Source organism: Nelumbo lutea, chromosome 3 (assembly GCF_056320005.1).
Source record: "Nelumbo lutea isolate HS-2025 chromosome 3, American lotus-T2T, whole genome shotgun sequence".
Lineage (NCBI taxonomy): Eukaryota > Viridiplantae > Streptophyta > Magnoliopsida > Proteales > Nelumbonaceae > Nelumbo > Nelumbo lutea.
In genome coordinates, this window is record NC_142686.1 from 9696703 (window position 1) to 9724074 (window position 27372).

The window sequence follows — 27372 nt, forward strand, 5'->3', positions numbered from 1 at the left end:
CAGTTTTCATGTTTAAGAAGGTAGCGTAGTAACCTACATTATCAGCGCCATCAAAAATAGTAATTTTGGTTTTGACACCAAAAACTATGGTAATTAGTTCAATTTTACATTTTTTCGGTCAGAAATCGGCATAATTGAATTGCATATGGAATTTTTTAGTAAATATATAGAAATTGGATAAATTCTGGAAAAATTGTTTCCTTATTTCGTATTTTTATTTTGGTAAATAGAAATTATTTTCCATTTTGCGCAATAAACTTTTAAGTCTCAAAATCTCAAATCAATCGGCGTCGGCGGGGCCCACTACCGTCTGCTCTCTGCATCTCTACGCTCTTTACATATCTCTCCCTATATTTTTGCGATTCCTGTTTTCTTTCTTCTTTCCTTTTCTTTCTGAATATTTCCTCTGCAACTGAAACAGAGAGATTGAAAGTCGAAGAGGTTTCGGTTCCTTTTAGTGTTGAAAATTGAAATAGTCCATCCTACAGGACACTGTTAAAGCCTGCTCGTGAGGTGAGATTCTTGTGTCGTCGTCGCCCGTGACGGACTGGTCGAAGAAGATCAGAAGCACCGAAGGCATTCTTTTTCAAAAGTAATTTAGCTCTCTCGTCGCCAAACGTGCTGAATAAGGAATTAACTTCCCTCTGGTTGACAAACCCTAGGTTTGTATTGGCTTTGATAACACCTTCTCATCAGGGACTTAATTGATCCATTTTCGTTTTTCTCTATATAATCAGGATCTTGAATCCATGTATTGAGTGTTTTCTATCCAGAACCTTCATTTATGAGAAAGTTTGGTCTTTTCATTCTTGTTAGCCGCATTGTCGTCTTGCCGGGAATAGTTTTATTCTTCAATTGTTTTAATAATTGAATATTTAAATTGATGTGCTATTCAAATTCTTATTATTCGGAAATGAATTGAAATGGAATGTTTATCGTTATATTGAAAGCTAAAGTTTTGAGCAATTTTGCAAGGAGTAGCCTTTTCGTTTTGACCGTTGTTGCTAAAATCGATGCTATTTTAGAAGACTATACCCGCAATTTTGGGGATCTTTCTTCTCTGTTGTCCCAATAATGATTTCGGTAGCTTGAGAGCTATGTTGGATACTATTTACATGTCTCTGCGATGTCTGTCCTGGTTTGAGTTTTGTGATTCAGCCTACAATTCTTCAGAACAGGGTGGTAATTTATGCGAATTCCTTACATTGTTGAAGAATTATGCTTTCATGTTAAGAGCTGCCAAAGGTTTTTCCTTATACTTCTAGTGCATTCATGATACTATTCTAGGGAACACCTTGTTTGTTGATATTTTAGGTGATATTTATATAAGTAGAACTTTGAATTTTAATTTCTCAGTCAGGATAAAATTTTAAGTCAGTTAAGAATGACTACCGTTCATGTTTGAAGTGGTAGTTGAATGTTTTGATTTAGTTTTTTCATCTGAACTAGCCAAGTAGATATCATTATCAAGCGATCAAGGAAATTTACTGACGAGAAATAATAGATAAGATACACCTTATTTCTGCCCCATTTTTTCTGTGCATGCACTATACATTTTTCATTTCTAACAGGGTTAAATCTTGATTGAAGGACACCGGAATGATGGGGGGGGGGAGTTAATTTATTTTATGATTCCATTTTTTCGTGTATGTGCTTTAACTTGCCTTTTCCTTTTGGAGGGCAGGGTTCTTCTCTTGTTTTATCTAGCTCACTCACCTGTTGGTGTTTTACATGGGACATGGCTAGGCTCCAGTTGGAGGCTAGTTGGAGCTAAACCTAGACGGCACCACAAATTACTAGGAGACTTTTTTCTGTAGGGATGCTTTGGAGATCCTGGTGCAATGCTAGAGTTCTCATCTAAGTGAAGTGGTCACTTGCACTAATTTGATTTCTATAATGCCTTTCTGCATTGTGACTGGTGAGATACTCATGGAGGTGTTTAATTCAAACCTGGTCAGTTCCAGATTTATTTTTTTATGGGGGGCTGGTGGAATCTCTGAGTCTGCAACAAACAAGATTAGATGGAGTAGATTGATTGTTAATTTGTAAGCTCACCTAGCCCACAAAGTTTTTTATCTAGAGACAGAAAATTTTAGTCTCCTTTCAAGTATCAAATTAAGGAAAGTTCAAACTAGTAACACCAATGCAAGTGCTAATAATTGACCTCTTTAGATGGAGACCTTTTATTTAATTAATAATAAAGTAGTAACATCTTATATTTAGTATGGAAACCCAAGATTCCAGAAATATATTAGAAGTGCTATTCAATAAAACCCAGTCCATTATGCAAAAGCAAAACCATGGATCTTTTATCAGGGTTGCTAGATTGTACACCAAAGTGTCTGATCTAAGATAAGTTGAAGTGCCCTTTTTATGTTTGAGCAACAAGATAGTTGTTAAACACAAGATGACGAGAATTAGATGTCCAGCTGACATATTCTATATTGCATCACATCATTCGATTATTATTTTTTTTTGTATTGATCATGAAGTGCAGAAACCATAAAAAGAAGAGTTCCTATTTCTCGTGAGTGTATTGTTATGTCATCATCATCACCCATGCCTTATCCCAATTATATTATTAGTGCTTAAATAATTTCATATTACTTCTGCCCATGTCCTTTTTGTCTACCCCTAGCTCTTCTAGCCCCTTCCACTTGTAACAAATCACTTCTTCTAGCTGGAGCTGTTGGTGGTCTTCTATGCACATGACCAAACCATCTTAGGCTACTCTCTCTCATTTTATCACTTATTGGAGCTTCTTCTAGGCTTTTATGGATGGCTTCATTCCTGATCCTATCCTTTCTAATTTTCCACTCATCCATCTTAGCGTTCACATTTCTGCCATACTCATTTCTTGAGTGTGTTGCTATGTATATTAAATATTTTCCTAAAATATTAGTACAACTTTAGTGATTTCATATTATCCCATTGATTAAAAAATTTTAAATTACTTCACATTTCGTGACACTTATTTGATATACGCGGGCTGAAATGCATATGAGTGAGTGTTGGGAGGTAGGACAACCCTGATAAAGTCAACGTTGGCTAACTTACCAGTGTATTTCCTATCTACCTTTAGGATACCAGTGAAAGTAGCAAACCAGCTAGAGTAGATCATGAGGGATTTCCTTTGGGAACCAGGAGACACCAAAAGAGACCACCTAGTGAAGTGGGAGGTGGTTTCTAGAAGTAGAGATGAAGGGGGACTAAGAATAGGAAATTTTAGGCTAGGAAATACAGCATTATTGGGGAAATGGTTGTGGAGATTGCCTTTGAAACAGGATAGACTTTGGCATAGAGTGATTATTAGCATTCATGGATTGGCAGACAATGGTTGGGATGTAGGAGTCGACCCAGGGGCTTCCTGGTGCTCTCCCTGGAAATCTATTCATGGTATTTTACCTTCATTCCTTCCTTATGTCAAATTTGATGCTTGTGTAGGAAATAAGGTCTTATTTTGGAAAGATGCTTGGGTTGGAGACACTCCCCTTAATGAAAGGTTCCCTTTTATTTATTCACTCTTTGAATATAAAAGAAAAGTGATATCTTCGGTCTTTACTGATAACTTTTGGGACTTGGGTTTGAGGAGAGGCCTAAGGGAGTCGGAAATGACAATGGTGGATGAATTAATTAAACTTCTAGGGTCAACTTACCTGGATCAATCTTGTGTGGATAGTAGAATTTGGAAACCTTCCCCTTCTGACGTGTTCACTTGCTCTTCCTTTTTTGATATCCTCATTCAATCATCAAACCCTATAAGGAGCTCCTTCAAAGGAGATTTGGTGTTAGCCTGTACCCCCAAAAGTTCAGGCTTTTTGTTGGGAGGTGGTTATCCAAAAAATCAATACTTAAGAGTTGTTGCAAAGAAAAAGGCCAAATGTTTGCCTATCACCCCATGTTTGTAGCCTCTGCTTGGGATTTGGTGAGACGATCACACACCTATTGATTTCTTGTCCATTTGTATGCTTTATTTGGACTTAGTTCTCTTCTATCTTTGGTTGTAGGTGGACACCTCTCCTAGATGTGGCAAGCCTTTTTGACCTAAGCTTTTTCAGGCAACTGAAGGGGCGTGGAAGATTAATGTGGAGAGCCACAAGAGCAGCTATCTTATGGTCAATTTGGGAAGAAAGGAATAATAGAATCTTTAAAGGCGTGGAGAAGTCCAAGGAGGCAATTGTAGAAAGGATAATTATTATGACTGTCCATTGATCGAAAACTTTGGATTTGTTTAAAGACTTCTCAGCTGAAGACATTTACAGGAATTGAGAAGTGGTGGCTTCTACAACTTCCATGAAACCTATTGTGCAGGAATTGTGGTCCCCACCAACACAACAAAGAGTGAAATTGAATTTTAATGGGAGTTCAAGAGGTAACCCGGGCCCTTCTGGTATAGGAGGAGTTTTCAGAGATGAAAATGGCAGAATTGTGGCTTTGTTTTCAGGTCCAATAGGAGTGGGGGACTCATTGAGAGCGGAGGTGATGGCCTTGCTTCAAGGTGTAAGATATGCAAAACAGTTGGGGTTACACCAAATTGAGATTGAGGGAGGCTCTAAATTGTTGATCGAGTGGCTGCAATCTGGTAAGTTGGGAGCCTGGATTTATAGATAGTCCATAAGGAAAATCAACAATACAACAAGGGAGGTCGGTGCATGCTTCAAATGGACAAGGAGATCAGCTAATGGTTCAGCTGACACGTTGGCTAAACAAGGGATTGTGAGGGAGAGTCTGTTCTGGGCAGTTTTGTAAGAAAGATAACTGGGGCTCAACACCTACTTGGGGGTTGACAGCTGTACTTAAATCTGGAAAGTTATTTTAAAGTTATTTAATGAAGTTACTGTTTCCAATAAGAAAAGCATATGATTGTGGATGGGTGTTGCCCAGGCATTGATTGGATGACCAACCGGGCTTTTTGGAGGCCTGCTGCCTAGGCAATCAACTAAGCGAGTGGTATGGATATAAACATTGTCAAGTATGTGCCTAATCCATTTTTGGGTTATATGTCCCCCTATGCTTTTTTCCCCTTTTTGCCACCACGTATGTTCCCTATGTTTTGGTAATTGATACAAGTGTGCCTCACCCATCTTGGGTCAATACAAGTGTATTTACACCTAAAAAAGTTAGGGCTCTTAATCCTTTGGAGGTGTTCATTACTTTATACTAGGGAGGTTATATCTTTATGCATTTGTTTTGAAAGTTAGGTGTACTATAGTTGTCAATTGGTAATTTAGTAATTTAGTTTACAGTGAATAGCTTATAATTAAAATGCAATTACATAATAGTAAAGTATAATTGTATAGAAGTCCGAAAGTGCATGGTTCAAAAACTTATCAGTTGCTCAGAAGGTCAATCTTTGGAATTATAACTTATAACGGGGTCTCAAAAAACAAGTAATTTCTGCTGGGCCTTTATCCTTTTTTTAGGTTCACTAGGGTTCTTATTGGTTGGAACTTCTAGTTATCTTGGCAGGAATCTGATATCCTGATTTCCGTCTTTGCAAATCATTTTTTTCCACAGGGAATCGTGATGTCTTTCTATGGGATCGCAGGTCTGTTCATTAGCTCCTATTTGTGGTGCACAATTTTGTGGAATGTAGGTAGTGGTTATGATTGATTTGATAGAAAAGAAGGAATAATGTGTATTTTTCATCGGGGATTTCCTGGAAAAAATCGCTGTATCATCCTTCGATTCCTTATGAGAGATATCCAGTCGATCAGAATAGAAGTTAAAAGAGGGTATTTATCCTCATCATGTCCTTTATATGGAAACCAGAGGCCAGGGAGCCATTCCCTTAACTTGTACTGATGAAAATTTACCTTCGTTATAGATCTTACATAGAAAACCAGGGACCTTGGCTTTGTGGATGTTGGATATTTCTCAATGTAGCGATTTCGTCTGTGCAATGTAGTCTGTTAAAGGAATTGCATTATTGACTTGTTCAAACTTGGGAGAAATGGGACATTAAGTGCTAATCCCAGTAACATGCGTGTGAAGTGAAGTGCAAAGTGTATTTATTTATTCTTGGAAACTCCAATAAGGACTTCCTTCATGTCATTGTCCAAATAAGTTCATTTGAGAGCTTCCAGAAAATGGTGACCATGTCCTGATAGTTTATTATAGTACTTTAAAATTATTATCCAGGTTATCAGAAAAAATAAAATGTCCAGGAACCATTTAACTTGTTTGAAAAGAAGTCACTAGGAAAGAATTGGGATGTTTAAAAAGAAAAGATAGGACTTTTTAGGGCATCTCAAAACTGTTTTAAATGTCCTTCTCCAGATACAGGAACTTGTTTAGTGGATTGGGCATTGGTGCTTAGGGATATCCCACATTTAGGAGGAGAAATTTTGTTTATAATTTGATGCCTTTTTCTTGGTGGACTCTTTTGGTGCGTGTGTGTGTGTGTCATGTATGTATAAAATTTAAGTTGTTGATCAGAAAGAAGACTTTTATTTATTTATTTATCTTTTTTGATAAGAGGAAACTTGTATCATTCATTAAGATCAAGAAGAGGGTGAATGTACAGGCAGAGCACAAAACAAAAGACCACCCAAAAAAGTTTCTCTATATAAAAAAGCCTTATCCACCCCTGATTTAGCCAAGAAATCAGCTTTGGAATTCTGTTCCCTTGGTATCCATCTAAAATACAAGACAAGGAAGAAGATAAGTCCTGTATCTCATTAAGAAGGTGAGCCAGCCTTCAAGGGCCCTTCTCATTGTGGACTGCCCAACCAATAGCATTCCTAGAGTCCCCCTCAACAACAACAGATCTGACTTGGATCAATTTAGCAATTCTCAAGCCAGTCAGCAGAGCCCTGACATAGTAACATCAGCTTCGGATGCATCAGCAGAGACAGCTGGCCCACTATAAGCCCAAATAATGATGCCAACCATCAGAAAAACTCTCGGTGCTTCAGATCTGTTTTAAGTATCAATCCTGACCAGTTATTGTTTTACTTTGACAAGTCAGACTGTTATCTTGTGCATTCACCTTACGTGTTTTTTTTTTTAAATTGTTGTCATCATCCAGATATGACCAATTTGCTCCGGTCTTCATCAGTTGAAAAAGCATTTCTACTTTTGGACAGATTTAGAAGTGAACCTTTTTCTTTAATAGATAATGTGATTACATTATTGAACATATGATGAAGATTAGAAAATGAAGTTATCTGAGTGGTTCAACGTGGTCTCTGATATCTATGTGGAAATTGCTTAATGGACCATTTTTGTAATATTCATTTCCAATAATTTTTAATGAAGCCAAATTTGAACATTCTGTCTACATTTTTCTTATTAGTTAGTATTTATTACATGCTTGTTTCTGCTTATGGTGCTTTCCCTAAGCAAACATCTTTTTATGTATATTCATGTCTGTGCATGGTGGACACTGCTTTACTCAAAAAGATGGATGAAATGGATGAAAGTTAAAAAATGAAAAATCACTTGGAAAGAAATACCAACTGAAATATGCTATTAGTCAACACTACTGATTGATGCCTAGGTGCGTAGGTAAGGCGCATTTCATGGCCTGTGTCCTGCCTAGCCCCAGGCACAGTCCCTTTAGTAAGGCCAGCGCAGGGTGTGCCTTGCACCTTAGCCCAGGCGCACACCTTTATTAATATTGTTCATTCCATTCTTCTTAATAAAAGGCATTTTTTAAAGGTAAGGAATTGAAACTAAATTATAAAATTGGTTTTTAGGTAGGAATTAAGAATTTAAGACCCTAGCATGGACTTATTTGGGCTTGCCTGAAGGGGCTTGGTAAAAAGTGGCTCCTAGAATTATAGTAACGCAATTGGGAAAGAAATAAAGAGATTAGAAATTTCACGTTCTTGAATTGTTCAATGCTTGAATATGTTTTATTTTATATGCATGTTTAATTTTATTTTTATGTTTTTACTTTGCATATGTTTTATATGTTAAGTTTATGTGTTTTAATTTGAGCTAATAAGCTTTTTAAACCATTTATTTTGAAATTAGGTATGCATTTTTTAAATTCTTAATACTTGCAATATTTTTCATTTTTTAATTTTTTTTTTGCATTTTTGTGCTTTTTTTGAATTTTTTTTAAACTTTGGCACATCATATCTAAAAGGCATGCACCTCGCCTTGCACCTTGCACCTCAGGTGCAAAAAACCCCTTTTACTTGTACTTCTAAAACACTGATCAGCACACGGTCAGCACATTAGAAAAATTAGAAAAAGAACAGAAGGAATAATCAAAGCTATAAAAGAGAACCAAGAAAACATTATTACCACTATGCAACAAATGTATGTTTTAGTTGGTGTTTGATGTGGATGTGTATATGTAAATATGTATGCCATCCTTTGGTTTGAAATTGGAAATTCATCCATAATTGGATTCTTTAATGTCCTCATTTGGAAATTGGTTGGATAATTGGATTTATGTTTATGCAAATTTTGCAGTTGCTAGGGTTTTGGTCATTGCCACCTAGATGGGGAAAATATAAAGCCTATTGAAAATGATATAAAACTGTAGCTCAGAATCAAGCTTTCTTCTACTTTAACTAATTCATCTGAGTCGATTGATATTTTGCATTTGCTTTGGTAGATTAATGTTAGACATGAACTGTTATATATGATGTGTGTTTCTTAAAAGGTCATTTGCTTGTGCCTCCCTTTCCTGTTGGTACCATTGATTATGGAATCAGCAGAACATGCTTTACTTAATTTTGTTCTGGACTCAAGCTACTATTTCTTTGATGTCTTATATGTTCTCTGTGTCATCCTGAGGTACCCTTCTTTTTTTTGTGCCTTTTTAGCTAGGTTATCAAAGTTTTTATTTTTTATTTTTTATTTTTTATTTGGAGTTGTATAATCTTGGTGCATGATTTTGCAGATGACACTGGAGAAGGCTATATTTCTCCCCTTACACACATATCCTCACTATCTATGCAGAACTCTATTTTGATATTACTTAGGAGGGATTATGTTTCTTCTGGCGCTTGCCTGGGATCTTGGTAATCTAACTGAAAATTTTCTTTTCTTTTTCAGATAGCATGATGGAAAGATGCTGAGTTTTTTCATCTGCTAGAAATATTATGGTTTTCTAAAATTATGTAAGCTATTGCTTTCAAATGGTTTTGTACAAGAGGAGAATATTTGGATAGCATGAAATTATTAGATTTGCATATAAATTTGATTTTGAATAAAGGGGATTGTTAGCAGTTTGGAAGAAACCCCATATTAATTTTGTTGTTACTTAGTTAATTTAGTTATGCTATTTATGTTTTCTTAAACTTCCAGGAGTACAAAGGGTTTAAATGATGTGCTATGAGAAAGAACCATGGAACATATACCGGAGAAGAGATTTCCAGTCAATTCAAATGATTACAAGTTGTATGAGGAAGTTGGTGAAGGAGTCAGCGCCACAGTTTACCGTGCTTTATGCATTCCCTTTAATGAGATAGTTGCTATCAAGGTTCTTGACCTTGAAAAGTGCAATAGTGATTTGGTATGTGTCCTTTGTCTCCTTATTAATTTGAGGTCACATTTAATTATATTTTTGTGGAATTTTCTTAATATTATATGTAACAGTACATGTAGTTGTGTTGTGTCACTAGCCAATTAACTTTTTTCCCATCCTGGGCAAGGTTCAAAGTATCGGTACTAAAAACTCACTGCTCAATGTTTTATTAGTTTTTTATTTTTTTCAGAATTTGATTTTTGGAGATGTTTTTTAAGTGCTTTTTTATCGAAATAAATGGGGGTCCTGAAACACCTGTAAATAGGTGTATCGAGACCGAAAGATATGATACGATATGCCCGATACCGGGCGTATCGTATCGATACTTTGAACCTTGATCTTGGGTGCCTGTTCTTCAAATAATTATCTGTTGATTTATTTCAATGCTGCCATGATCCAAACAGTCTCTTCCCTTAATCAATGTTGCACCAATACAGACATGGACATTGGAACCCAATAATGTCTTGAGTATGTGACCAAATGAGATAAAAAACTGGTACACTCCTAGATATGTCCATAAAATAGACTATTAAAAAGTCTCTCTCTCTCTCTCTCTTGCTATATATATATATATACTCAATTGCTGTGAGTATCCAGTTCCCCGCACTGAAATAGCCAATAGGCTTCTACCAGGTTCATGTTTCCTAGTGGGAGATGAATTATGTCTCCATGATATTGACAGGCCGAGCATTACCAGGTCAGGCTTGCCAGATGCCTTTCCACAATCATTTACAGCCGTCTTGTGCTTGGAGTACATTTTCCTTCTATCCTTTCGACAGACCATGTGCATTCCTACTCCACTCAGAATGGGTACTGGAGAAGAGTTGGGTTGGCACCCCTAGCTCTATTCTAGCTTCCTTTTAGTACAAGAATGGGATTGTAACATCATATACCCATAGGAAAAGTCATGTATAAAAAGTTCTCTGTGTTATCTCCAAAAATTCTATAGGACGAGATTCTATTGCTTATTCATAGAAATTTATTTATGTCAAAGCAAGGAGAAAAGGAAAATGATATGTAGAAATATCCCTCAAAATTCATGGTGTTGGAATCCATTATGTTTCTGGCATGAACACTTCGTATATATTGGAGTCTTAGAGAGGCCCTCAATAAACTGAATGTGTAGTTTGTCCAGAACGAGATTTATTTTTAGAATATTTCATGACTTTTCTTGACCAAATGAGAAAGGTCAAAATATTTCCTCAAGTCTTGTAGAAGAGAATGCATTTTAGGCATGTTAAAGCTTGGGTGTTTGACCTAACAATTGAGTCTTTGTTGACAGGTTGAATATAAAATCTTTCTTTACCATCACTATAAATGCATGAGAGTTGGCTAACCTGTTACTTATGGCCTCTTTTGTATTCTTTTGTGATCTATACAGGACAGTATTCGCCGGGAGGTGCAGACAATGAGCTTGATTGACCACCCTAATGTATTAAGGGCATATTGCTCTTTCACAGCTGACCGCAGTCTCTGGGTTGTAATGCCTTACATGTCTGGGGGATCTTGCCTTCACATCATGAAGTCTGCTTTTCCAGAGGGTTTTGAAGAGCCAGTTATTGCTACGTTATTGCGTGAGGTTCTAAAAGCTCTTGTTTATCTCCATGCCCATGGGCTCATCCATAGAGATGTTAAGGCAAGTCTTATTATTTTGTGGTCCTGTAGGTTGCTACAGTTTATCCACTCAAGAATAAAATTATTTAATTACATGCTTGTTTTTGCTAGAATTTCAATTTTCTATGAGCAGAAACCATGAGATATGTATCCCCATAGCTTTGAACTCTGATTGGAAGCATTTTCAAGTATTTTAGTCATCTTATCCATATTAGAAATGATGAAATATATATATTTTTTTTTCATTTTGGGGATTTCAACTCTTTATTAATCCCATATATGTTCTGAATGTATTGAAAAGGTATGATACCTAGAACACTTATAAGTTATTTTTTTATCAGAAAAAGAAATTATTTTATTAGATTTAAAGAAAGCTGTAGCAGTACAAAGGATGTTACCCCCAAGAGCTTATCAAGTTACAGTTACAAAGAAATCCTAAAAAGGCTAATAAGTTTCCAGCATCCCAAAATACATCAGATTACAATTTAGCTCAAAAGCCATCTCTGGCAGTTCCTTGCTTGCCAATGCATCTGCCATTCCATTTGCAGACCTGCTTATCCATCCAAAAGTGGATTTGAATCTCTTTGCCAAGGTGTCGATCTCTCTGAAAGCATGCCTGTATTTCCATGGAGCTGATCTGATATTCTTGGACCAAGATATGACTGAGAATCTCCTTCCACTTCCAATTCCCTTTACTTCAAATTGTACAGAAAGCCTTAATCCATGTAAGAGAGCCATCATTTCAGCTTGTACTGAATCTCCAAAGCCAAGTGGTCCTTAAAATAATGCCACCACCACTCCTTCGTGGTTTCTAATAACACCTCCTATTCCTGCCCTTCCTGGATAACCCAATGAACTACCATCAAAGTTAAGCTGCAGTTTGTTCGAAGATGGAGGTTTCTGAACCATTCTTACACTTTCTGTAGGTCTAACTGTTTGTGCCACTTCAGCCCAGGATCTTATTATGTCATTTGTTGAGAATTCTCAAAAGAGATCCAAAGTTTTTACCCAATGTGCTGTTCTTACTGTTACGGCTTCAAACAGTTCCTCCTTTGATTTGCTCCTCATTAAAGATTCTCTGATTTCTTTCTTCCTATACAGTCCAGATCAGTGCTGCTCTTGCTGTCCTTCACATAACTCTTTCTCTCTTCTTCTGTTGCCTTAAGAAACTGGAATTGAATAGGCCTACTGCATCCTGTGGAGGATCCCATCTTCAACCAAAGAAAGAACAAATGTATTTCCATATACAAGACACAAAGGGCTGGTAACAAGTAAATGAGGAAGGGTCTCTGATTGGTTAAATTTATAAGTTATAACCAATCAACCAGTATTCATCTAAATTCATATAGGTTTCTGATTGGTTAAAATTTTCAGGTATCATACCATTTTGGTACCACAGAAACCACCATATATATTATATCACTAATAGATCATGCATTCTTTTTGTGTGTCCTTGTTCTCTTAATTGAGCTTGTTCTTCTCTGGTTGGTTATTAACTTTTTACAGTGAATACCATATTTGTTTCTTTTGTTGTGCCTATTTAGAAATTTGAAGGAGCTTGCAAGGTCAGCTCCGGTGGTAGTGCCTTCTTTTCATACTTGGGCTCCTCCTAGCGGATTTATCAAGTTGAATTTTGATGGGAGCTGTATTGGGAATTCAGGGCATTTGGGTGTTGGGGGAGTACTAAGGAATGAGGAAGGAAACATAATTGCTCTTTTTTCTGGTCCAATAGGAGTGGGTGACTCTCTTTGGGCTGAGATCATGGCAGCCTTGGAAGGTGTACAAAGAGCCAAGGATTTGGTCATTACTAAACTGGTTATAGAAGGACACTTCAAGTTGGTGGTGGGCTGGCCAAAGAAAGAGATAACTGGATTTTGGAACTATAGCAATGAAAAGAGGAAATTCAAGTGGATAGCAAAGGATATTGAAATTAAGCTGAATTGGATTAAAAGAAGTGCCAACTCTTTTGCTGATGGGTTAACTAAGCAAGCAGTGAATAGGGATGCTTTGTTTTGGGTTAATTTGTAACTTGATTTTTGTTTTTTTTTGGTTGGGGAGTTAAGAGAGTTTATCTCCCCCTCTCCTTTATATTTAATCTCCATTTTTCTTATCAAAGTTATTCGTTATTGATCAAACAAAATTTAAAAATATGGTAACAAATAATTCTAACATGCATGCAATGAAAAGAAGATTAGCTATTTATAATGTGTACCAAATTGCATTTTTTTCAGTAGTGCTCTCTTTTTCCCCGAGTTTTGTATGCTATTCCTTGCTTTCTTAGTTGACAACTTTGTGTTGAACTCTCTTGCAGGCTGGCAATATCTTAATTGATTCCAATGGAGCAGTCAAGCTAGGAGATTTTGGAGTATCAGCATGCATGTTTGAAACTGGTGATAGACAGCGTTCAAGAAATACTTTTGTTGGAACCCCATGCTGGTGCTTTGTTGGATCTCTTTAGTTTGCTCTGTTTTGGTTATTGAATTCCTATTTTTGGTTTCAAATTGGTAAATTACATGACTTTGAAACTTTGTTTTGAATCTAAACATTCTATTTGTATGTCTTTTGTAGGATGGCTCCTGAAGTTATGCAACAATTGCATGGATATGATTTTAAGTGAGTGTTGACATGTCAACTTAATATTGTATAACCTTTTATTGTTTTAATATAGGGCATTTTAAGATTATTTTTTTTGTAAAACAGAGCAGATATTTGGTCATTTGGGATAACTGCACTTGAGCTTGCTCATGGTCATGCCCCATTTTCCAAGTATCCACCAATGAAGGTGACTAAATCGAATCTCAAGAAACGATATTAATTCTGTTTAATGTAAATACTATCCGCTGGTTATACAGGAAAGTTCTGTTCTTGCTGCATTGTCTTCCTCTTGGTGCAGGTTTTGTTGATGACCTTACAAAATGCGCCACCAGGTCTTGACTATGAAAGAGACAAGAAATTTTCAAAGGTATATGATATTTTGTAATGACTTGATAGCCAACTATTTATGGGTATTGTTTTGAAAGTTGTGTTTTTTGTAGTCTTTTAAGGAGATGGTAGCAACATGCCTAGTGAAAGATCCTAAGAAGCGTCCTACACCAGAAAAGCTTTTGAAGCACAGTTTCTTCAAACATGCACGTTCAAATGATTATCTATCTCGGACCATTCTTGATGGGCTTTCTCCTCTTGGTGATCGTTTTAGGATGCTGAAGGTGTGTATCAAGAGTTATGACCTCCTTTTCGTTTAATCTTTTAATGACTTTGTTATTTTATTTTCATTTCAGGCAAAAGAGGCTGATTTCCTAGCTCAGAACAAGGTTATGTATGAAGATAAAGAACAGTTGTCACAGGTAAATTTCATAATGCTTTCTTTTACCACTTTTGTTTTATGATTGGTAACAAAGAAGATTTCGGTAGTCATTAACATGGAAGTGTATGTATTGTATTTCTGTAGTAGGAAACCTAAATTTCTCAATGAAACCAGTTGATGATATACCATGTTCTGCTCCTTGATGCAAACTATGAATCTAAATCTATAAGTGAGCTGGTAGCACAGCATTTAAGAAGAAGCTTGCTGGATGGATAAAAATTCTAACCAGTGTTTTAAAAGGCGTCGGAGGTGTACATCTGGATGCATGCCTCCAAGCGTGTTGCCCCCAAAATGTCCTGAGGCATATGCCTCGTATGCCTTTTCCAGGAGGTGTGCTAGAGGCGTATGCCTCATGCGCCTGATGCACACCTCATACACAAAGACAGAAAAAAATGAAAAAAGAAAAGAAAGGGAAGGGAAATAAAAAGAAAAAGAAGAAAAAGAGAAAAGAAAAGAAAAGAGAAGGGAAGGAAAGAGAAGGGGAAAGAAAGTGGGCTGGGGGCTTCATCCCCTAGACCCCCAACCCCTTTTCAATACAGCTCAATTTGGTTTTTTTTGCTATGCATCTTCGTCCTTCTTAATATAAAAGATTTTTATTAGAAATAAAGAAAAATGTGATCCTCGTTCCTCTTCTTCCTCCCCCCCCCCCCCTCATTCTTCCTCCTCATTCCCCTCCTCTTAAGGAGGCTTATACCTCTTACGTTCTAAACTACGTCTCATGCCTCTAGGTGGTGGAATGCCTCATGTAATGCCTCTGCATTTTAAAACATTGGTCCTAACAAAGTGCAGCGCCTTAGTGAGTAGTGACCTATCTAACTTACCAGTATAATATTTTCCTCTTTTCTCCATGCCTTTCAGTGGCATTGGATAGACTTTCTACAAGCTGGGTGAAGTGACAAGAAAATTTTCGATTTGATGGATGGGGCCAAATATGCACTTCTAGGGAAGTGGCATTTATGCCAAATGAATTTAGTCCTTCTAAGAAAAGGCTATAGATTTGGGAATGTAGAAGAGCCTTTGTGAAGAAGGGCAATCCTAATTAAGTAGAGGTGCATGGAGAAGGGTCAGACTTCTGCCATCTCCATTATATCGGTCTAGCACTTGGAAGAGAATCCTTAATCACACTCATGATCTATTGTGATGAATGTCCATTGCCAGACAAATACAGGTGTATGGGATAAACATTGGAGAGCCTCCCTCCATCATGTATGGGTCTGGCACTTTTTTTTTTTTTATCAATAATGGCTGTGGACAGAACAGAATGGCAAAAGGGGATTCAATGTAGCCAACTTCATATAGCTGGGACAAGGCTTAGATGATGATATTTTATTGAGTATGAACAAAAGGATTGTGTGTGGACATTAATGTTCCAAGGATCCTGGTGCAGAACATGGATATGGTGGCTTTTGTTAAGTTGTTCAGGCAGCATGGTCTTAGGAATAGTTGTAAAAGGTGTTGTTGCCCATGCACCCTTGGTTGGACCACCTGAATGCCTTAATTTATAGCAGCAATGGTGCCAATTTAGGAGATATCACAAGGTGGTTGCCTTATTAATTATTATAATATCATTGATATAGCTAATGTGTGTGTTAATACACACATACATATATATATATATATATATATATATATGACAAAGAGGAAGAAGTGTATGTATAAGGTTAATTGTTCAAAAAAAGCATATTTCAGAGGAATGAAGTTCTCAGGTTAAAGTAATGATTGCTGAAGTATAACTTGTACTTTTTGACTCTTCTTTTGATGTATTGCCTATTCTTCTATGTACATGAGTCGTGGTGTAAGACCAAAGGGTAGTGATTTATAAGGTGTGCTTAGGCACACAAGTTGGGTGCACTTTATCTGGAACTTAGTGCAGCAGCTTTAAAAGATGAACACATTTTGTTCTTCTCTTTTTTTTTTTTTTTTTTATTGTAGATTCTTATGTTTTTACACCTTTGTAATGGGTTTTCAACTTCTGAATTATCTTTTATTGCTGTTTGTACAATTGTAATGCTCTATTAACTTTTAAAATAAAACAATTCCTACAATGCCGGAAGGGTATGATATTGGAAAAACTTTGACCAATCAGAATCCCCCTGATGAATTTTGACGAATGCCACTTCTATGACACCAGTTGACTGGTTATGAGTTTTTTAGCTAGCAGACCTTTTTGGTAATATAGTCAGACCCCAGAAATAAAGGCTTTTTAAGTACCTGAAGCCTTGGTTCTTCCAAATTGGATCTCAAATTGCGAAGTATCCACTAGAGATGCAACAATAATGCAACTAATATCTGATTTCTAGTCCTAAAATAGAATGAACTCAACTGAAATCATAAAACCAACCATTCTATATATGGGCAAAAAAAGTATGTCCTTGCTGCTGCACAAACCCTAGCATGGGTTTGTTTCAAGGGGCTTTTGTGGAGGTGGAGGGTCAATCTCCTAGGATTAATAACACATGCTACTTACTCAAGTGGGCTGGCAGATGTTCTCGCAAAACAGGGAGTGGACAGATTCACTCTATTTTGGGCGATGTTGTAATTTGTAATAGTAAAAAGGGGACATGGTAATTAGGGTGGCCAATCTGGTTTTTGCTGTATTTGGGCTACTATGTAGCAAATATTTGTTAACTTTTTTCAATCATTAATAAAGAACTCATTTTTCTGATAAAAATAAAATAGTAATACAAGCTACTTAAAGTAATGCAACTAGGAGATAAAGATACGTTGAAAATTTCTCATGCTTGAATTGTTGGAGTCAATATTTCCTGCAAGAAAAATCTCTGCACATACAGCATCCAGCTACACGTTGGGAATATTTCCTGTTATATATGTTAAATTCATAGGGAGATGTTCCCACTGTCTGGCTGGATGCCTGTGTTTGCAGAGTTTGTGCATAGTTTTTGCTTGCAGGAGATCCCATTGCGAATCATTGAGTGTTTAAAGCACTTTGGTACAATCCATGTTTTCACTGTATATGTTTTATATGTCATTTGAGCCAATAATCTTTTGAATCATTTAATTTCTTTGAAGACTCGGGTTTGCCTTTTATGTATAACTAGTTTTTTTTTTACTTCTTTTTTTTTTTTTTTTGTAAACTTGTGTGCTTCGAAAAGGCATGCATCTCATCTTGCACCGCAGGGCACTAGATGTGTTTGTTGGAAATTGCAGTTGGCTTGGAATGCACTTCCTTTGGCCTTCATCCTTCTCCATACCTTTTTGGTTTTCACTTTTGGTTGACATGATATAGAAAACTTAATTTTAGGGCACTAGATGTGCTTGCTGGAAATTGCAATCGGCTAGGAATGCACTTCTTTTAGCCTTCATCCTTCTCCATGCCCTTTTGGTTTTTACTTTTGGTCGATATGATATAGAAAACTTAATTTTAGGGCACATTTCAAAATTAAAACGAAGAATTCTTTCTGTACATAAAATGAATTGTATTAGTCAACTTATATTTCTCGTAGAAGTGTTTACTGACTAAATCTTTTTTGGTGTTGCAGCGAGAGTATATACGGGGAATCAGTGCATGGAACTTCAATCTAGAGGATTTAAAAGCTCAGGCTGCCCTTGTAAGTAGATCCCTGTTTATTTTTGTCCTTGACCTTTATTTCATAAATTTTCTGTTGGTGGATAATAACAAATTCAGGGTTCTTTTTTTTATCAATAACAAATTCAGGGTTCTTTTTACCCTGTCATTAATGATGGCTCTGTCTGCAGATTCAGGATGATGGAGTTCCAAGTGAAGAAGATCAAGACATGAATAGCAAATTAAATGGATATAATGTTGATTTAGTACCAGAGCAGTCCCCTGAAAGGGTTAACGATTCTAATGTAGCACCTGCAAAGGTATAAAATTAATTTCTAGATAATCTTTTACTACCTTGATTCATTGCTTTGTTGTAATTTTAAACTTATTTTCAGCAAAAATTTGGATCCTCTCTTGGATATTTTAACATGTGCCTTGTTTGTTTCAGGATGCAGTCAATGATTTTAAGGACATGGAGGATTCCCTTGCTTCATTTCCTATTCGTCCTCTTCAGGCATTAAAGTATGTCCAGTTATTGTTGTAGTTGTAATAGGTGTTTTATTATTAATTAATTATCATGGTATTGTCATTATTTAGGAAGCGGATTTAGCAAAATACCCCTGCAATGAGTTATGCCTGTAATGATTGAGGATGCAGTCTTTATGAGCCTTTGCTTGGCTATCAATCACTTTTGCTGTTTATCAGTGCTTCTTGTGTTGGTATTATGCTCATAACTGGCTCATTCCAGTGGATTCTTTGTCTGGCCAAATTGCTTATGAGCTGACCAAGTGAACCTTCTTTGTTTTTTTTTTTGGGGGGGCTTTAAGTTGCTGTTTCTACACTAATATTTATTAATTTCTTGTCTGTCCATCTAATTACCTCAATCAGAGGTTATTTTGATGTTTGTGAGGATGATATCAACACAAGCAGCCCAAACTCAAAAGATGCTGTTCAGTTGGATTCTGATCAACAGTGGCAACTACAGTCAGCAGCAAGGCCAGAAGACCCTGAAACTCGACAGGATGATGGTGAGAATTTGGAAAGAAGTAGCTCTATATCCAGATATGTCATACTTGGACAAAAATTCTTGAGTGGTTCACTTCTACCAGAGAATGGTTTTTCCCCGTCTAGAAAAGTTAATGGTGATGGGGACAGGTAAAATTAGTACTTTGGAGGCTCACTTGGGCGTGAATGTTATTGATATCTTCTATTAAACATTAGCTCTAATGGCTAACATGTTTGGTTCTCATTTGAAGGATATATGTTTTAATCTTTGTTGGTTTTGTTCATGCAGTAAGCCTCTAGTTGCATAATTGCAAGGGCCATGTCAATTAATTCTTGCAAGTTGCATCAGTAATGTAGTTGACTAAACATAGTGATTGTACAACTTTGACTGGAAAGTTGCATCAGTAATGTAGTTGACTAAACATAGTGATTATACAACTTTGACTGGAAAGTTGCATCAGTAATGTAGTTGACTAAACGTAGTGATTATACAACTTTGACTGGAAAGTTGTAACAATATTTAAGGAAAGCAAAATAAATATACATATACATGAGACAGACCAAAATGAGTACCAGTGAGGGAACCATACTTAAAGAATCAAACCCCAACTTTATTGTTAATAAATGAAAAACTTTATTATAAAAATATAGCAAAGGTACAAAAGAAGGATACGATGCTCTATATAGCTTTCATGTGCATTCCACAAATGGATATCATTTGGTATGAATTATACAGAAGGTATCTACAACAAATCAACCCATTTTGATCATGGTATCTCTTTAGAGACTTTTGAAATCTTTCAACACCAGGAAATCTATATGCAAATTAATATCTGCAACAATTATATTGGTTGGGTGTGAGCATTCATCAGAGATTCTGTGGTCCGTCTCCTTGCCAGATGCCAACCTAAAACAAATAGTGAGAGGTAGTACAAACCATGTAATATGGCCCCTGTTACTGACAGAGGCCAGCCATAAACAACCACGTGGGATGCTCAGTAGGGGCCCAATCCCATTAAATAGTGACAAGGAAAAGCACTGCATGTTTCTGTCATGTAATGTGGAAGTAAATTATCCCCAAACTCTGAATTGTTATAGTGAACACATTTGCATCTATCTGATATCCTCAATTGAGAATTTCCAAGAGCTACAAGTTATGCAAATGCTTCTGCCTTAGAGGAAGTGGATCTCCAAAAATTATTATGATCAAATGATGAATCTGTTATTCCATGAATCAACAAATTGCACAACCTAACTGAAAACCACCTATAGAATGCTCTCATGTCTTTAGTTCCTATCACAATGGGAACGTCCTTCCTAAGAACTTAGAAGGGTAACATACTCTTTACAGGAGATTACCTTTCCATACCTCATCTGTGGAAGACGAATACATGCCACCTGAATAGAGTCTACACAGGAGAACTACCTTTAAACCATACTGTAGACCTGTCAATGGGTCAGCCCAGGTCCTGAACTGATAAGAAGACTATGTACACCCAGTCTCAAACCATACCCTGTACGATCTATAATACCCAGGCCTAGAGCTGAGCCAATTATTAATCAAGCATAATCAGGTATGACTGGATAAAACCTGATATAATTACCTGTAATATAATTATTTTAAACTTCCATTTTTATAATCTAACCTTAAAAACGACGGTAAACAGTTAACCTGTTTAAATGACAATAAAACATATATATTAATGTTATGAACATAACCACAGGGAATTATTGTTAACCTGTTTATCAACCAAAGACCAAAACTGACACCAAAACTGAAAAAAAGTGCCTCAATAGTCAATACCCTTCTCTTTAACAAGGAGAGGCAACTACACCAACATACATGATTAGGACAAACCTGAAAGGGAAACACCAGAACAGCCAAACACAGTCAATGCATTATGCGCCACAGAAAATGGCCAAATACTCCAACCTCCACCTTAACAAATAAATCTCCTAGGCTTGGAACTCCTTAGGATTTTCTAGAAAATATCCTTAGCTTCAGCCTTTTTTTTCTCTTCCAGACTAGGAGATCATACAAGATCCTTCCACGTAATGATTGCATTCAAGTTCCTACCTCTAAGTTGTGTTTTGAGTCATTTGACACAGGATTCACATTTTCAACCCAATTCACCTCCTCCACTAAATCCAGTTGTTTGAATGCATCTCCATCTGCTGAGGAGTGAGGACTCATCTGAGACATCTGGGTCCAGTATTTTTGTGCTTCTATAATAAAAAAAATTCTTTTTTTATTGTACTTGCAGTAAGCAATTCTCATTGTTATTTCTGTTTTCTTGTGTTTGTTTTGGGAACCCAAAAATCCTAGGTTCTGATGTACAGCTGTTCGATATCTTGAAATTTCAGAAGACATGCTAAGTGGGTAATGATCATGTTTTTTGCTCATAACCTTTTGGGCCCATAGGATCACCCATGACCCAACTGTGGGGTGGAGGACAGCATACTTTTTTGTTCTTTCTGGATAAAATCATGTCTGTGGAGGATTAAGTGTTGATTGATGTATTCGTCATGTGATATGGTTATAAGGTTGCGTCAGGTGATGTGCATTGCAGCCAAATTGCTGAGCTCAGTAAGAGCATGCTAATAAAATTCAAGGCGATTTCTTGTTTTTTTGTCCGAGTTACCTTGAATTGAAGTTGAGGAGAGTCCTCTTTCATAGTATATTAGGGGAGCTAGATGTGAGGTTTAGTATGATTTGCATGTTACATATCCATTCTATCATCTAAAGATTTTACAGTGGACTTATAAATTTTCTAGTGAGCAGTCACCACCCTTTGATACCTGAACTGTAGGGGGAGCTTTGGATCTCTGCAGAATCTTTAGAAGGAAAAAGGATTTGTTATGGGTTACTGCTGCACATGAAGCATTGGATAAGAAACCAGAATAGAAACAATTGGCAGGATCTTGGTACCTCTTGGGAAGCAAATTCAGGGAGTGGTGGAGTTGACAGGTCTATTTTGTTATGGGGAAAGCAACAACACAATTAATTGATAATGATACTTGAACGTGGATTTTGCTGTGGTGATCTATTATCTGTTGTATGCCAATTTTGTTCCCATCTGTTAGAACTAATGAATTTCCTCTAGTTGTGTTGAAAACCACCCAAAAAAAAAAAAAAACAAAAACAAAAAAAAAGGAGAATCAGGAAGTGGTAAACTGGAAATCCTTGGCAAAGTATATCAGCATGTCAAATTTCCAACTGGTGCAAATATTGAATGAGAACTAGTTAATGGGAAAATAAAGAAGTTCTTGTGCCTCTACATAAGCAATTACTTTGTTGTATCGCCAACCACCTTGATCTGCCACACTAACATCTCTCTTTTCTCAAAACTGTGAATAGTATGATTTGTTGACATACATAAAGATTATACGTTGGTTGGTAGTCATAATTGCTTTCACCATTACCATGTAATGAGATGGAGAATTTCACAGTGATACAATTGTAATTTAAGGGTCTTGAAACATTTTGAAGGGAATTTACACAACAAAAATATCAACCTGAGCGGAACTACAGTGGTCCATTGTCATATCGTCACAAGAAGGATATGAATAATATTACATCTGGTATGTTCAATGATATATTCTTTCATTAATAAAATTTAAGTTATTTATCAAAAAATGATATGCTCTTCAATATTCATATATCTTATTTTGTTGAATTCAAAGATGAATTTTGACATTTTCTAAGTGTATTTTATTTTAATTATTTATGTCCCATGACACATTCGGGTGGTCTTGCATCTATGTAAATAGTGGAAGATGCATCAGAAGGAACAGTTGTCCAGCGGAAGGGGCGCTTCAAAGTCACACAAGCAGATCTCAGCCCCAAGGTATACTGGGATGACATCCCTTCCACCTTACAAATAAAATAAGAAAATCTTTCCTGTTAAAAAGATACGAAGTGGTTATTATAGGAGTATGATCAACAAATGTAGAATGATGAACAAACTATTCATTGAAACATGGATCATTTAAAATACTCCACCACTGCCTCTGAAGCGAAAGTACTAGATGCCACTGGATTTCTGAAAAATAGAGTATCAAGAGTAATAGTGTCTAAAATTCTGATATAAGAATAATAAGGTTCTGCTTTTTCAAAGGCTAGTATGAATGCACTTGTCTAATTTCATTATTGATTCTGTGAGTTTGGACTTGGTAGTTGTTTTAGTAATTCAAGTTCTTTTTCCATATGAAAGACCTTTTGCATATTAAAGAAACAAATGTACAGGTTTGTGTTCTAATCTGCATTTATTTGAAATGGGCATCTCCAAGGTTGAATTATGTGGATAATTTGGTAAAATCAACCTTTTAGATTTTGACACCCAGTATCAATATCCTTGTAGCATGGCTTAATTTCCCTGTATGTTTCGATGTCTACAATTTATCTTTTCTTTCCCTGCTAAAAATCCTAATTGGTCATAACCATATCATAACCTTGCTATGTATGTGTGACCATTGACATGGTAATAATAAAAACTGAATTGATCATTCTTTTTCTTTCAGGCAGTTGCTTTGTAACCACTTCTGACTTTGTTTTTCATTCAGGCTACTCCTGCAAAATGCTTGGCCAACCAAGTTTCTGGAGGTTCAACTATTCCTACTTCTACCATTCCAGCTGCATTAGTTCTTCCATCATTGCAATATATATTGCAACAAAATTCAATGCAAAGGGTGTGTACTAATAAACCCATTCCATTGTTGTTTGACTAATCTACATTTCATCTTCTTCTTTTTGGTAATGTTGGCAGGAACAAATAATTAAATTGATTAAATGTGTGGAGCAAACCTCTGGTAATTCCTGTATAACTTGCATTTCTGTTATTATGTCCTCTCGTTTCATTCCTTATTCCACAATATCATTGATTCTTTTTTTTAATGTTTTTTGTACTGTGCAGGACATCACACTGAATTTGCTGATTCAGGTACAAGTGACCTGTCACAGGTAGCTTCCCTTCTAGTCTGACCATTATATTGTTCTTATTTCTTAGTTTGATAAAGTGGGCATTGCTTCAGTATTGCTGTTTTCTTACATGTCCTATGGTGCTGACGCACCTCTAACCCTGAATGGTTGTAAGTTAAGCACAAGATTGTGGTTTTGGAAAATAGTGCCTATAAGTCGGGTCCTATGCTAATCTTAGGCATGTAATTTCCACTTTTAAGTCTAATAAATATTTAAGTGTAATAACATTAAATATAAATATTAGTTATACTTGAACTTATTTTTTAATTAATCATCACCCATCATGCCTTACCCAACCATACGGGGTCAGCTACGTGAATCCTGTTTTGGCAATCTGTTCTATTTAAAGCCATATCCACTGTTAAATTATTATTGCTTAAACCATTTCTTACTACTACCCATATCCTTGGTCTACCTAATCACTTGTTCTAACTGGCGCAGTTGGTGGTCTTCTATGCACATGCCCAAACTATCTTCATCTACTCTCTTTTTATGTAGTTAAATAATTTATTCGCATGGATGTTTAACAGATGTGTTTGAATCTGACTGATCAGAAGGAGAATAAGACAAGGAGTTGGAAGAAATTGAATTCTGAAAATTGGAAAGTCTGTATTTGCTCAAAGTATATGCAACAGCTTAGTAGTTAAATGTCTTGTGTCCATCTAAAATGTGGAAAGTATATTCTGATTCTGATAAACTAAATCAGCCGTAATTCATGCATTTTTTTTTTCTTTCCACCTTTTCTTTTCTCTCTCTCTCTCTCTCTCTTTTTTTTCTTGCTCTCAATGAAAAGAAAATGAAGATCAATTTGGAAAATGACTTGAATAATTGGGTATTTCTTGCCAAAAGATTAATTATCCAGAAATGGAAGTTTAGAGAAAAAGAAATGGTTCATCTTGTTTAGATTACAGTTGGTTTACTAGTACTTGTTTTGATTATCATTTACAATATGCACAGGGATCTCCAACTTCTGCCCGGGAAAGAGAATTGCTATCTGAAGTCATTAATCTCCAGCAAAGGTATGAAATGAGGACAGTTTCTAGTTGTAACCTAGTTACCCCGGATATGGCAATGACACAGGTGGATAGTGTCGGATATGTAATTGACACTAAAAGGGCAGCCCAGTGCACGAGGCTCCTGCCAATGCAGGGTCTGGGGAGGGATAGATGTACACAGCCTTACTCCTACACATTCAGAGTGGCTGTTTCCAAGATTTTAACCCTGGTCACCAAGGTCGCAATGGAGCAACCCAACCATTGTGCCCAGGCCCACCCTCATATGAAATTGACACTAATAATTGAAATATCCGACATGATGCAGTACCCTTGTACAAGTATCCGGGTATCATATGTTGTAACTTATTTTCTTGATTTTCATCATCCAACTGACATTTTCTTGATGCCAGCATTGGCAACCTTGTTGAAGAGCTGCAGAAACAAAAAGCGGCAAATTCTCTGGTTTGCATCTCCCCTCTCTTACAAATGTTTGTTTAGGTATGATGAATTAAATATTACATTTTTTTCCGCTTATTGTGTAGCTAGAGAAGCAATTAAATGATTTACATGTCAAGCAAGAAGTGGAGAGGATACGGAAAGAATGAAGAGCGGGTATGAAGTTGCCTAAGTTCTGCAACAATCTCTCCCCCTCCACCAAGAGCTCTTTGGGATCTCCATCAAGCTGCCATTTTAACCCAAGAATAACGAAAGCATCATCAGTAAACCCGGGCTCTTGTTTGTATTTTTTGTGTACATTATATTGGGGAATTGGGTGCTGCACGCACACCCAGATTTTGAAATGGTGTTCAGAGATTCGATATATATAGTGTCTTGTAATTTAATGATCCAATATTGTATATTATGTTATGGAAACAAGATTCAAAATATCAATATTGCAAAGCATATGAAAGGCAGTTCTAGCATAATCGCGATTCACGTGGGAAAAGCAGTGTTATCTATGTGCATTTAATGACATAATTTAAGGGTTAGCACGACAAATTTGTTTAAACTCTAGAGAATAATTATTGACTTTATCATGTATTAAAATCCATGTATTGTTTAATTGGTATATTTGATGATACAACTTTTGGCCTGTACAATTTCATTTTTATTGGTGCGAAGACACAAGAGTGCTAGTCTTGAATTATTTTTGTTTTTAACTTTACTTTGTCTCGCCCGTTCGGGCATTACATCGTTACACGTAACACATTACAGGGTGATTATGGGGCCACAGCATCTGTTGCCTATACCAATGTGGGAATCTGGTTTTGACCAATCACAAGTAAACACTCCAGTGTGCCAGTGTGTTATGTACACATGGGACCCGTGCACAGTAAGGTTCACATGACAGCAAGATACTCGTTAGGTCCATTGACCTTACCATGGAGAATCTCACTGGTTGGTCTGCCCTGTTAGGCGTTAAACATGAGCGCAATGACTGGATGGTCCTCTGCCAAGTAGCCTAGTGGCTCAATGCGTCGGATCCAGTTCAGGAGTCTACCGGTCCCAAACCAACTCGACGATGCATGCATGGACCAACTTGCATTCGCAATGTAAATTTGTCGGTTTGATCCTCCTTACATGATGGGATCTGCATGTGTAAGCCAATCAAGAGTGAACGCATCAGTTATCCGTACAAAGTACCAATTGTATGGTGTACTAAACTACTAACCTATATATTCTTGATTAGGCTATGCAACAGAGGAGACAAGTCAATGTAACCTTTTTTATCGTTGTGTTAATTCAATAATTCATGACAAGAAAACAATTGAGGAGGATGTTGCCATTAAAATTAGAGCTGGATGAGCAAAATTGAGGAGTGCATCCAGTCTTGTATAATAGTCAAATACCACTTCGATCGGTTGGAAGTAAAATTTTATAAAATAGTTGTAAAGCCAACAATGCTGCATGGAGCAGTTTTGGACAGTTTTTAACATGTCCGAAGAATACGTGTGGCAAGAATGCATATATTAATATGAAGAGGTGGAAAAAGACTCGAAAAGATGAGAGGTCAAAAATGAAATCATTCCAAGGAATCTAAGAGTAGCTCTAGTAGATGATAAAATGAGGAAAGTAGATTAAGAATGATTTGGCCACATACATAAAAGACTTTTTACAAGAACTGTGGACAGTTGAAAGGTCTAAAACTAGAAGCAAACCAAAAAGGATATGGGTTAGAATCATAAAAAATGAATTAACCACTCATATTTAACAATGGATATAATATCTAATAGAATGAAATGGAAAAATAGGATTCATGCAATCAACACCTTGTAGTTAAGATAAAGACTTAAAATAATGATGATTATTGGCTTACACAGTCCATGTGTGTGTGTAAGGGTGTAAATTGGGCCGGATTAAGTTGGGTTGAGGTGAATTCTAACTGAGTTGTTGAACCCCTAA

At 36.5% G+C, this 27372-nt stretch overlaps 1 protein-coding gene across 5 annotated transcripts; it reads left to right on the forward strand.

Annotated features, from left to right (window-relative positions):
• The first annotated feature begins 247 nt into the window (after positions 1–247).
• LOC148862824 (serine/threonine-protein kinase BLUS1-like) lies at positions 248–25895 on the forward strand. Of its 5 annotated transcripts, none has more exons than XR_016109983.1 (22): positions 248–662; positions 8861–8981; positions 9268–9475; positions 10869–11123; positions 13413–13537; positions 13670–13714; positions 13802–13883; positions 13995–14063; positions 14137–14307; positions 14380–14445; positions 17966–18034; positions 18183–18311; positions 18440–18513; positions 18880–19146; positions 22487–22578; positions 22768–22844; positions 23560–23685; positions 23763–23805; positions 23910–23936; positions 24932–24993; positions 25380–25431; positions 25512–25895. XR_016109983.1 is itself a non-coding variant. In XM_088978455.1 (22 exons), exons 3-22 carry the CDS (start codon positions 9308–9310, stop codon positions 25572–25574), a joined length of 2082 nt encoding a protein of 693 aa, XP_088834581.1. In that variant the 5' UTR covers positions 248–662; positions 8861–8981; positions 9268–9307; the 3' UTR covers positions 25575–25895. The 5 variants fall into 5 exon arrangements, 3 of the variants coding, with proteins under 3 accessions (XP_088834581.1, XP_088834583.1, XP_088834582.1); XM_088978455.1 differs by having other exon boundaries at positions 23910–23956; XM_088978457.1 differs by lacking the exon at positions 8861–8981 and adding an exon at positions 9016–9080 and having other exon boundaries at positions 351–662; positions 23910–23956.
• The last annotated feature ends 1477 nt before the right edge of the window (positions 25896–27372 follow it).